This window comes from Puccinia triticina, chromosome 12A, assembly GCF_026914185.1.
Source record: "Puccinia triticina chromosome 12A, complete sequence".
NCBI classification, from domain to species: Eukaryota; Fungi; Basidiomycota; class Pucciniomycetes; order Pucciniales; family Pucciniaceae; genus Puccinia; species Puccinia triticina.
Genome location: NC_070569.1, coordinates 4,769,800 through 4,782,720, shown reverse-complemented (window position 1 = coordinate 4,782,720; position 12,921 = coordinate 4,769,800). Strand labels below are relative to the sequence as shown.

Here is a 12,921-nt window from a genome sequence, read left to right as displayed (position 1 = left end):
AAAATTTACAGGGGGGTTCACATTAGGCGGATTTTGAAATCAGTCATGAAACCTTGTTCAAACTTGTTTCTCTTATCCTGACAAAACATTTAGGCTGGGTGGTGGAAGCAATTTTGCATGCATAAAACTTACTGCAAGGTGCATGAGCAGCCAAACCATCCATGGAAATTCCTTGAAATCAGCCTTAAGTTACATGAGCCTCCCTTATCTGTTCATGGGGTGCTCTTGAGAATAGATTTCAAAAACAGTGTTTGAGGTGGAGCAGGGACTCTCTACTACTGCTGAGAGTGCATATTGTTACTGGGAATTAGATGCATTTTTGTTTGGGTAAGTGGCAACCCAAGAAGTATGTTTCTTTTTAAGTGAATGATGGAATTCTGGGGACAATTTTGTTCTTTTGATAACCCCTGCAGATTTTGATTTGGAGCCAAAAAAAGAATTTCTGTGTGGAAATGGAGGACTTTCTGTTGCCTAAATGGCTTGATTTAAAGGAGTGTGCCCAACCTTGTTTGCTGGCAAAAAATCAATCTCAATCAATTATCACCAGCCAGCTAGGTTTAGCCTTTCCCTCTAGATCAACCATTCTAGCTAAGGAATTCCTCCATCATAGTCACAGGGGCTTCAGGTCTGATTTTGAAGGTCCTGCAGATCTTGACAGGAATTCCCCCACTACACACTGTTGTCAAACACCAAGAGAAAAACATTATGGCAATCCCAACCAATTTCTAAGGTATTGTCATGCTATGTAATTTAATTTGGGGAAGAAGATCTAGTAAAATAATCATGATCAACATGAAAATTATCAGGACCATTTGGGCGCGTGAAACAGAACCAAGATGTGGATTTAAAAAAATGAGAAGCAAAAGAAAAGGTCACTAAATTATGATATGGAAATAAATAAATAAGTAAATAAATAAATAAATAAATAAATAAAGCAATTTATGTGTTGGCCAAATGGTGTATGGTTGATGAATGCATGTGACAAGTGTGGAAAAAATACAGTGACAGAGGATTCTGAACAGATAAGAATATCGTGATTGGACTCGGGTCACTGAGAACTGGAACAGCTCAAAGGAGAGGTGCATTTTTATAGCTGGTGCTCGGTTTGCCAAATTTGCTATTTTGTCCGGGGTAAAGGTATTTATTGAGTGATGGGTTTTCCACAAGAAAACAAATAAGAGACGATCAGGTTTTGTGATTTGAACCATGAGAGTTGTGATGAAAGATCGTCACTCACGTCAAAATAGGCAAAGACTTTTTGGCAGCGATCAGTTCTCGATCTCTGCGAGAACCTGAGCGGCCATCGTGAGCATTTCGATGAGAATTAAGAGTACTGATAGAAGAGGCTTTCGTGAACCTTCTCTTGCTTGGGCGAGGGTTGTTACTGCTGTAACTTTGTCGACTTGAGCTTGGCCTGAGAAGTCTTCGATCTGCCAGTGATTCGATCTCTTCGCGATTGTGAGGAGTTGGCATCAAGCTGGTGGATTGTATGGCGGATGACGGAAGATTGGTTGAGGAACTGGCACTGGAACTGGTTCCGCTCGTATCTTCCATCACTACAGACGTATCTTCCATCACTACAGACGTATCTTCCATAACTACAGATTCCCTCATAATCGACGAGGAACTCAGTGATTCTTGCAAACTGCCAGTTGGTTCTTGCAGACTGCAAGTTGGTAAAGCAAGTGTGTGGACAAGAGTGTGTTTATCAGCAACATTGTTTATCGAGGTAATCGAGCTATCCCAACTCTGAAACTGTCAGACGTACTCATGCGATGATTCTATCTGACCATGACCCGGCAGGTGAGAAGGCGTTTGAACTGCTACTTCGTAGGCTGGAGGCAGACTGTTGGTCCTGTCATCTTGAGGTCCCTCCTGCTGAAGTTCTCCGTGCGGCGCTTGATCGTCCGGCGGCGGTTCATCTGCTTTGTGTGGTGCTGTGGGGTGCAAGTGCACTAACTTGATCAAGAATGATTTGGCATTCTTCAGGGACGGCGGCTTCCAAGATCGAGAGTGGCTGGTTTGATGCCCCATGGTTATTAACTTCCTGTCTGGGGTCTTGAGAAATCAGACCGGGTAAGTTTTGAGCTCTGGGCTTACATAAATGGTTCCCATAAAGCGACTATCTATGTACGGATGACCAGGGTAAGCTTTGAAGGAGAGATGTTATGACAGCACGGAGCCTAATACGAAAATCTGCCCAACTCCTCAATGAAATGCATACTCTATGTACAAACACATGGAAGTATGCAAATGCGCTATGACGTGCGAAAACTTGGGCAGTCTCTTGTCTCTCTTGGGTCTGGTGACTGAGTGATCGATCTGAGCTCGGTTCACTTCAACCCTTAGCCAGTATCCCGCGTGGGATATCCGGTAGATAATCCGGGATATCTGTTGAGGGACCGCGGATCAAGCCAGATATCTGAAGCCCGAGGTTCCGAAACCTGCGGATATTCCTGGATCTGAAGCGGGGCTCTTCAGGATGCAGAGGCCCAGCGGAATAGAAACGCGCACAAGATGAGAGGAAACTGGCAAATGGCCTGAATATGAAAAGGAACTGGGGGACAAACCCCCTACAAGAGAGAGGATACATACCTTGTAAGGGCACCTCAAACAGAAACACAAGGACAAACAACCCCTGGTTGCAGACAAGCAACTACAGCCGTAACACTGCGGGGCAAATTCAACAAGGCCATGGTACCACAACCGCGCGGCCGTATTCTTCTGCCAGGACTCTGGAGACCCCCTAAAAATGAGGGGCAGAAAGACCTGTTTTGATTACAAAGCAATTTGGCTTTACACCCGCCACACAATCATTGTGGTTCCTGCATGGGGGAATGTACACGGCAAAGGGGCATTGTTTGCATGTATTCATTAGATGTCAGCTCAAAACCAGCAACCCTCAAGAATGGAAAAACCAAAAAAAATGTATGAATCCAAGATTCATGTATTTTTTTTAGGTTTTCCCCTCTCAAGGGTTGCTGGTTTGAGCTGACCAGTAATGAACACATGCAAATGATGCCCCTTTGCCATTTACATGCCCCCAGGTAGGAATCATGCTGATTTTGTGGTTGGTGTAAAGCCAAAGTGCCTTGTGATGAAAACAGGTCTTTGTGCCACCCACTTTTAGGGGGTCTCCAGGGTCATCCTCAGCCCCCAAGACACCACATGGAACCCAATTTGCGCCACCATCACGATGTGATGCCCCCACGGTGGCTCCCTGGGCAGCCCCAAGGCCTGAGCAAGACCCTTGAGTGACCTGGTGTCCAAGGGGCAGGCCAGCGGTTGGCCCCCACCTCTATGCCGCCCTCGGGACTAACACCTTGGGCTTCCAAAATCCATCTCAAAAGGCTCAATCCCAGCTGAGATCTCGGGAAAAAGACTTAGGATTTTTTCTTTTTTGGACTTGAAATATTTATTCTGCATGAAAGGGAGTCATTGATCACTACAGGCAAACAGCCGGTGACGTTCCCGCACGCAGCAGCACCTGCGCAGTTACTGCTGTAAAAATCACCTTCCTGTCACATCCGTGACATGCCCCTTTCTCTCTCCTGTACTCGACTTAACTCTACTCCTCTTTTCTTCCTCTTCTCACCTCTCTCTCTTCTCTTCTTAATCCTCAACTCCGCTTCAAATCAACAACCTCAAAAAACCCGAATTCAACTCTGCGGCGACTCATCTCGACTCGTCGCTCACTTCAAACTCGTCACTCACTCCTCACTCTCATCTCTATCTCTTTTACTTCCCTTCTCCATTGTTCCTTCTTATTGTCTGGTGAGATCTTACCCCAGTCTTCTCAATCATTCCGACAAACCAACTCAACTGACTCTTCCTCCCCAGTGTCTGCTCTTATCAACTTCCTGTCCTGTTCTCCATCTCTCAACTGCCATTTCTCACACATCTCTGCTTGTCCCAATGTTGGTTTCTATTCTCTTCTCTATCTCTCCAAAAACTTCAAGTGTTCCTTCTTTCTAATTGTTTTTCACTTTAGTGTGTCGGTTTCATTTAGGTTTCAAATCACAAATCAATATTCGTTTACGGTTAAAAGCCAACGACCGGCCAACCTATGCCAAGTGAAACCGACGCAGGACAGCAACAGATACCGCCGATCACGATAACTGATACGACGGCAATGGCAGCTCCATCGAACAACGATGGATTCCGACAGGCGATGCTGAAAACAGCGCTCGAAACAACCCCTCAACTGTCGGAGGAGAATTACTCCATATGGAAGGACAAGATGTCAGCGCTGCTAGAGCTACGGGGAGTACTTACAGCTCTCGACTCTCAAGCCCCAAACAGTGTACCTCTAGCCGATGACATAAATGCAGAACTCAAACTCCTATTCATCTCAAAGATGGATAGCGTGACGCACAACAATATCGTCACGGCAGACAACAGAGGATCCGCGAAGGAACTCTGGAAGGCAATCAAGGATCGATTCGCTTCGGACGAGTCATCAAACCGAGCTCGAGTTTTCAATGAATTCCTGTACGTCAAATTTAAAGAAGACGCTCTGGAAACTTTTGTGACAGACATCAAGGTCTCAATCAAGAAGCTCGTTGACGTCGGGATCGATCTCCCTCAAGACATTCTCGCATACCTCATCCTGTTCAAGCTACCCGACAGTCTTCAACTCCTCAAACGGCAAATTATGCATTCTGACAAAAATTTGACTGTCCAATTCGTTTGCAATCACTTAACCCAAGTCAACAACGAGAACAAGGCGGAAATAAAGGATACTTCGTCTTCTACCCAAGCTGCGCTAGTCTCAACGAGATCCCAAAAATCAAATCGAAACAACGCGCAAAAAGGAGGTCCGAATGATAATGGAGGGAAGAGATGCACGACTGGATACCACAATCCCAAGCAAGACTCGAATCACTCGTCTGACTCGTGTTGGCACCTCCACCCCGATAAAGCCCCGGAGTGGTGGAATGAATCTCAAGCCAAATGGCAAGCGAGCAAAGGCAACGGCAACGGGAACGGCAATGTCAATTACTACCTTTCCCTGGTAACCCTCTGGACGCAAATCGGCAATCCCAAATTCAAAATCGTTCTCGACAGCGGAGCTTCTGCTCACATTTTTAACGACTCCAAATTCTTCGATAACCTGGAACTTGGAGATCGGGACGTAATTAGAACTGGAAAAGAGGGCGCGACTCTTCCTATCAAGGGTACCGGCCGAGTGACCCTTCAATGGGGAAGCTCAATTATTTCTCTTGAACACTGCTTGTATGTTCCTGAGATTGTCATCAATCTCATTAGTGCCGGTGTCCTACTGGAAAAGGGGTGCGAAATTTCAGCGAAGAAAAACGCCTTCGATGTTTCAAAAGACGGAATCAGTCGGTTCAAGGGGAAGATCGACAACCACCTTTTTGTAGTCGACAAACCCGATTCAGTAGGGGGTACTGTCAAATACTCTCATTTCACAAACCCAAATGTCCCGGATTCACTCAGAATTATTCACGAATCCTTCGGTCACGCCTCGATCCAACGCTTAGAGAAATTCATTCCTCAATCTATCTCACGGGCCGAAAAAGACGGATTTGAGTGCAAATCCTGTACCCTCTCGAAGATTACCAAACAACCGTTCAAATCAGAATCGGAGCCGGCTTCGAAGGTGTTTGAAAGACTGCACCTGGACATCATCGGTCCCATTTCTCCAGAATCCAAGATCAAATCGCGATTCATTCTCACATTGGTCGACAACTATTCGGGATACCTGGCGGGTTTTCCTCTGGTCAAGAAGGACGATACCACCAAAGTCTTGATTAACTTACTTGAATCCGAAAACAAACGGAGAGGCTATTTCCCAGACTTGATCTGCTCCGATGGAGGAGGCGAATTCATGGGAGATAGGTTAGTCAGCTTCTTGGAAAAAAATCATATTCAGAGGCTAATCTCCGAACCCTACCATCCCGAACATAATGGCAGAGCGGAGAGAGCTAATAGAACTATCGTCGAATCTATGAGAGCTACTTTTCGTGCTTCGGGAATCACCAAGAACTACTGGCACGAGGTAGTAAAGTCCTGCTGCTTAATGCTCAACCAAATTCCCCGAAAAGACAAGACCGAATCGCCTTGGGAGCTCGTTCACGGCAAGAAATTTCCGGCCAACTTCCTCAGACCTCTCGGGACGACGGCTGTCGTGCTCAACATGAACAGGGTGAAGGGGAGAAAATTCGAAGTAAAGGGCCAAGAAGGCCTACTTGTAGGTTTCAACGTACTACTACAGTCGTATAGGATCATCTCTCTAAGCGGCGCGATTGTTGATTCCAAACACGTGCGCTTTCTAAAAATGCCCCCAATGGACCTCAAGGGATCAAGCGATGATGACTTCTACCCTGAGACGACCGCTGAAGCAATCAAACAGAACTCAACAGCGCAACAAGTGGAAAGGAATGAAGCTTCCGACGATTCTGAATCCTCAAGTCGGGAAGGGATGGAATCTCAACAGAACAACAATGTCAATTCGGACTCTTCAGACTCAGACTCGGAATCAAACGACGACGTTTCACAAATGTTGAAGCCGAGAGAACCCGAAAACGTTCCAGTTGCTAGGTCTCTGAGAGATAGATCCACCATCAAACCTCCAGTACGCTTCGGATTCCATCATTACTATGAACCTAATACCTTCGAATCAGCTATCCGATGCTCGGACCAAAAATTCTGGAAGACGGCCATAGAGAAAGAAGTCACATCAATCGAAAATCACGAAGTATGGGACGACTACCACGAAGATCCACCAAATCCTCTTGACACGACCTGGGTCTTCAAGATCAAGGACAATTGTCATGGAGACCCGATCAAGCACAAGGCCAGGTTATGTGTTCAAGGTTTCAATCAGATAGAGGGTGTCGATCACGGGGAGACTTTCGCCCCTACTGGAAAAGTATCAACTCTCAAAATGATACTACTGTACGCCCTGCACCAAAATCTTCCTATCACTCAGTTCGATGTGCAGGGGGCGTTTCTCCATGCTCCCTTAACGGAAAACGTCTACATCAAAACTCCGAAAGGAGTCAACCGAAATGCGCCGTACCTCAAACTCAAAAAGGCGCTGTACGGTCTCAAACAATCGCCGAAGAACTGGTACGAAACCTTGTCTTCATGGCTCGAATCGGTTGGATTTCATGAATCAAGCTGTGATCCTTGTCTCTACTTGTGTGACGACGATATCTCTCGGATTTTCTTCCATGTCGACGATCTCATACTGGTCGGCTCAGGTAACAACTTCAAGGAAAAGTTCAGCAAAAGATTCTCCAACTCTTCCTGCCATGATCCAAATACTATACTAGGCATGAAGTTCGAACGGATAGGGGATAAGATCCTACTTTCTCAACCAAAGCATATCGAACATGGTTTGGAAGAGCTAGGACTCTCAAACTGCAAACCCTCAAGTACTCCTCTTACGCCGAATCTCAAACTGAAAGAAGCAAGCGATAACGATCACGCATTATTCAAAAAGCAGAATGTCAATTACCGATCTGCTATAGGTCTCATGAATTATATCGCAGGGTACTCTCGCCCAGACATCAGCTTTGCAGTCTCCAATCTCGCGCGATACTCCATCAAACCAGGAATGTCACACTGGCACGAAGTTAAAAAAGTGTGGCAGTATCTAAGACACACTAAGGACCTAAAGCTCTCGCTGGAAATACGGCGTCCGGATCAACTTTTGGAAATTTACAGTGATGCCACCTGGGGAGACGACCCAATTCATAGAACCTCGCAATCCGGTTACCTTTGCTATCTATTCGGATCACTCGTCTCGTGGAACAGTAGCAGACAACATAACGTGACGTACTCCTCTACAGAGGCCGAACTCAATCCCTTGGTTGACGCATTTCACGAGGGCACTTGGTTAAAGGCTCTCCTCTCTGATATCTGGAATCTGCAAATCAACTCCGCCACTCACTACATCGATGATAAAGACCTGAATGAAAGACTTATGATGAGTGATGATGACTTCAAAGAAAAATTCGCCAACTCACACTTCATAGACAACAAGGGTCTCGACGACAAACTCAAGAAATTCGGATCCAACCCAAAGACTCGGCACATTGACCTCAAAACAAAGGGAATTCGTCAGGAACTGAAACACAAAAACATCAAGATAACTCTTATCCGTACCTTTGATATGCTTGCCGATGCTTTGACAAAAGCCGCCTCAAAATCATCGATAACCAATCTTACCAGAACAATCGATCCTTCATTCACATTCCCGGAGGTAAAATCTCTCCAGCCACGGGGAGTGTAAAAATCACCTTCCTGTCACATCCGTGACATGCCCCTTTCTCTCTCCTGTACTCGACTTAACTCTACTCCTCTTTTCTTCCTCTTCTCACCTCTCTCTCTTCTCTTCTTAATCCTCAACTCCGCTTCAAATCAACAACCTCAAAAAACCCGAATTCAACTCTGCAGCGACTCATCTCGACTCGTCGCTCACTTCAAACTCGTCACTCACTCCTCACTCTCATCTCTATCTCTTTTACTTCCCTTCTCCATTGTTCCTTCTTATTGTCTGGTGAGATCTTACCCCAGTCTTCTCAATCATTCCGACAAACCAACTCAACTGACTCTTCCTCCCCAGTGTCTGCTCTTATCAACTTCCTGTCCTGTTCTCCATCTCTCAACTGCCATTTCTCACACATCTCTGCTTGTCCCAATGTTGGTTTCTATTCTCTTCTCTATCTCTCCAAAAACTTCAAGTGTTCCTTCTTTCTAATTGTTTTTCACTTTAGTGTGTTGGTTTCATTTAGGTTTCAAATCACAAATCAATATTCGTTTAACTGCGGCCACCAAAATGAGGTAACGCTGCGCGCAGGAGCAACAGGTGTCTGCCTGTAGTGTGATTGTGTATTTACCCCAATGAGCCCTTATTTGATGCACCTGTCAGAGAGCTCAAAGGGAGTTGAGTCCAAGGGGTGGGTTCAAACCCCACTTTTGGAGTTCTTTTTGTGGGTGCTGGCGGCTGCGCCCTCCAGATCAAGATTTTATGTGACATTCAATCCACAGTGAATTTGCCTCTACCTGCCAAATGAATGTCATGTAACAGCTTTAGGACTGCACAACTTGATTACGTGAAATGAACCATTTTTTCACACGGTGAATGAAACCACGTGGACCAGCTGATGGCAGCTGGCGCCCATGGGGATGGATCCAATGGCACCCGTAAATAGTATGGTCATAGCGGGCCACTGAGGCATCTTTTCCCATTTGGGGTCAATGGGGTGCCATGGTTGCCACCACTTGCCCCATGGTGTAACTCCGGACCTAGCCCAATATAGGTGAATGAGGCAAATTGTAACAAAAAGATGCAGAAATGTATTCAGGTTCAAGCTCCCAGGACCATAAAAGTTTAATTTCAATAGGGAAAACTTGAGAAACACACCATTCTTGTTTGAGGAACTTCCCTAATCTTCCTTTCCTCTATGTTCTTCCTCATACTTTCCTTGTACTTATTTCTGGAAAATTTCTTAGCTGGTTGTTAGAATATAAATAAGATCTTGTAACCACCAGGAAGCTCTTGTCCTTGTGGGAAAATGTTTGTATCACTGCCAATCAAATCTTGTGAATATCTTGAAAGGGAATCAATCTTAAGTTATCCAAATAAAGCCTCACCTTAACTTAATGCTCCCTAACAACCTCACAACATATTATATCAAATGCAAACCTAAGCAGGAATAGATCTCCTGTCTGGAAATTCTGCTAGCAAGCATTTGTTTTTTTGTTATCCCATATACCTCAGGCTTACACAAAGCCTCCTATGTCTCAACAGCAGAGTGGGTGGTAACCCACCTGCATATATGCAGCCTGGCTACAGATCCTACATTCTTACACCACATGGTCTGATGTGGGAGCTGTGCACCAACCTGTCTGCAACTGCGCAGTTCAGCCCACACAAATCCAAACTTGGATTTGAGTGGTGATGTATAACATTGGGGATGGCAATTGGGAGGGACCACCAATTAGCCACCCAAGCCGGGCTGTCTTTAGGCCAGGTTTGGGTTGGCTTTTGGGGGAAATTTGCAATATCAGCCCAACCCAATAGACCCACAACCTCAAGATTAACTAGGCTTGCACAGGGGGGAAGCTAAATTATCAAATCCCCTCCCCATGCGGGAGGTCGGAGTTCGGAGTTTGGGTGGTGGTCCGGGGGGTAACTCATTTGGGTGGAGCTTAAGTTTGGCTGGTGGCAAAGCCACCCCTCCCGCAGGGAGGGAATTACGGCTAAAGCGACTGTTTGGGTGGGAGACCACCCACCAAAAAGTGATGGAAAATCACTCTTTGAATTTTGTAGCCTGCAGCTTCAACGCTGCCCCCCCCCCCCCCCATTATCGGAACTTAAGCTGCTTTATACTTTGTTGATTTTTTGAGCTCATCACATCATCATCACATTTTCCAAGTTTTTTTTTGATAAATTTTTGAAAAGCCCACCCAGACTCAAGATGGCGGTCTTCTCAGGCGGTGCCTGGCCCCGCAGGTCTGTGCGGGTCAAGTTTTTTTTTCTCTCATTTTGGCTTTGGTTGTCTGTTCTACTTTCTCCTTTGAAAATCTGAGCTTACAGGAAGGAAGATGAGGTGCAGGTGCATCTATCAATGCTTGGGACCTCATATGTAGCTTGCACAACGAGCAAGCTACAGGGGCTCAAATTTGAACCAGGATTTTGCCTGATGGTCTCAGGCGAGCACCCCTGCTTTGGGTCTAAGTCCCTCCCTGCGGTTGGCAGCACTCTGCTCCCCACTCAGCCCCGCAGAGGAGGGACTTTGTTAAGTTAGGGGGGGGGGGGGGGGGAAGTGGGAGCAAGCAGCAGAGCTGTTGACATCAGGGTAGGCCTATGACTTATGTCAAAATTCCCGCATGATGGTTTTTTTTTGATTTGGGCTGAAAGCCCTCTATTTTGCCTTGCTGCATGGATGTGTGCAGGAATCAATCTGGGGATGGGATTGAAGTTGATGGTTATCAAGAAAAGTGGCACGTATCAGAGGATTTATGGGAGAACAACATCTACATTGGCTTGATGGTTATTAAATACCAGTTCACATATTGTGTTTTGAAAAAAGCTTGGACTTTTTTGCTTTTTTGGATTTCTGAGGTATGTACTTTGCATGCATATTACAGGTTTAATCCTGCTGTTTCTGACTGACACAGCAGTAATATGATATGATATCCTGGCCTCCAATCTTGGCAGCTGCCATATCCTCAACCAACCCTCACTCCAATCCCACAAACACTGACCTCACAACCAACTGTCACTCGGATCTCACCAGCATTGACCTGATCAGCCCCTTTCCTCGGCAACCTTCCCACCAGCAATTTGGCCAATGGTCTATTGTCCCCACCCCCCAGCAAAAAAAAATTTCTGTTGTTCAAATGTCCCAGCAAGGCCTTCCAATAGACTTTATCCAGAAACTGTTGGGTGTTCAATTCTCCCCTGAATAATTCCGCAGATGGAAGCACCTCTTTGAAGAAACGCACTTCATCATCAGGCATCCAATTTACTATCAAGAACAAGGTTGCCCGGCAAGTCTCACTTGAGATGAGTGTAGCTTTATGATTGAGCTTGTATGTTCTGAGCCTGGCCTCTTCTTGGAAAAAATACAAGATAAATTTTATCAATACTCTGGTACCATTCTCAGTACCTCCGGCATTCACAGGGCCCTTGTCAAGAAATTGTTAATTACCTTGAAGAAACCGGTGTGGAACTACTCAAAGGGGAGAATAGAGCTTGGAAGGGAAATGGATAGCAACACTAGTACTAATGTAAGCTATGCAAGGGTGCTGATGAGGCTGCCTTCCTGACTAATGCTGAGGGGATGAGAGTAACACTAAGAAAAAGAAGAAAAGGTGTGGCTGATTTCTGCTTGATCTTAGGAGCTAGTACTATGAGCTTAACTACTGACTACTGAGGGTAAGAGAGTTGGAGTAATGGTTGAAAGGGGGGGAAAGCAATGGGCAATAGTTCAATGGTAATGGGTTGATGAGAATGGGCACTTATAATTTCTGTATCTAAAATTATATATAAATTCTGCATGAGGTACAAGTGAGGGGGGAAAGACAGTTCTTATATGAAGGAAGGATGAGCACAGACAATGAGGAGTTCTGGCTATGAGAATGAAGGTTGTACAAATGAGGATACTGAGGGTAAGAGAGTTGGAGTAATGGTTGAAAGGGGGGGAAAGCAATGGGCAATAGTTCAATGGTAATGGGTTGATGAGAATGGGCACTTATAATTTCTGTATCTAAAATTATATATAAATTCTGCATGAGGTACAAGTGAGGGGGGAAAGACAGTTCTTATATGAAGGAAGGATGAGCACAGACAATGAGGAGTTCTGGCTATGAGAATGAAGGTTGTACAAATGAGGAAAAGTGATGTGAACATAGTAACAGTATGTAATGATGAGCAATGCTGAAAGGGGAATGCTGGTTATGGGAATAAAAGAATGTACTAATGGGGAAGAGTGATGAGAACATAGCAACTACTTGTAATGATGAGCACTACTGAAAGAGGTAAGCACAGATCCAATGATGTAAGGTGTACAATAGGCATAGTACATAATAAGAAATGTATGTAAAGAGTTTAGTATGTGAGAATAAATATGTAAAAGGAATTTACTGTAATGATTCAAGTAGGTTACTAATGAAATGAGTATTGTAACTAATGAAGAATGTAGGTTGTCTGTAAGTCTTATATCCTTTATAACTACTGAACCATTGAAGATAAGGGGGTACTATGTATGAGTGACTATAGGTAAAATTTGGCGTAGAATCTGAATATGCAATAATAATGAGGTATTTGTGAAGGGTTATGGGGAAATGGGCAATGTAATGATGAATATATGTAAAGAAAAGCAATAAAATACTACTTATGGTTTGGAATGGAGCACCACATCCTCCCCCAACTTATTGTCT

General features: G+C 45.0%; 1 protein-coding gene across 1 annotated transcript; it reads right to left on the bottom strand.

The window, feature by feature from the left end:
- Positions 1–1,068: 1,068 nt before the first annotated feature.
- Positions 1,069–2,034, bottom strand: PtA15_12A454 (uncharacterized protein; the record flags this gene model as incomplete). Its single annotated transcript, XM_053162065.1, has 3 exons — positions 1,069–1,117; positions 1,238–1,666; positions 1,769–2,034. 3 exons carry the CDS (start codon positions 2,032–2,034, stop codon positions 1,069–1,071), a joined length of 744 nt encoding a protein of 247 aa, XP_053026020.1.
- Between the last annotated feature and the right edge of the window lie 10,887 nt (positions 2,035–12,921).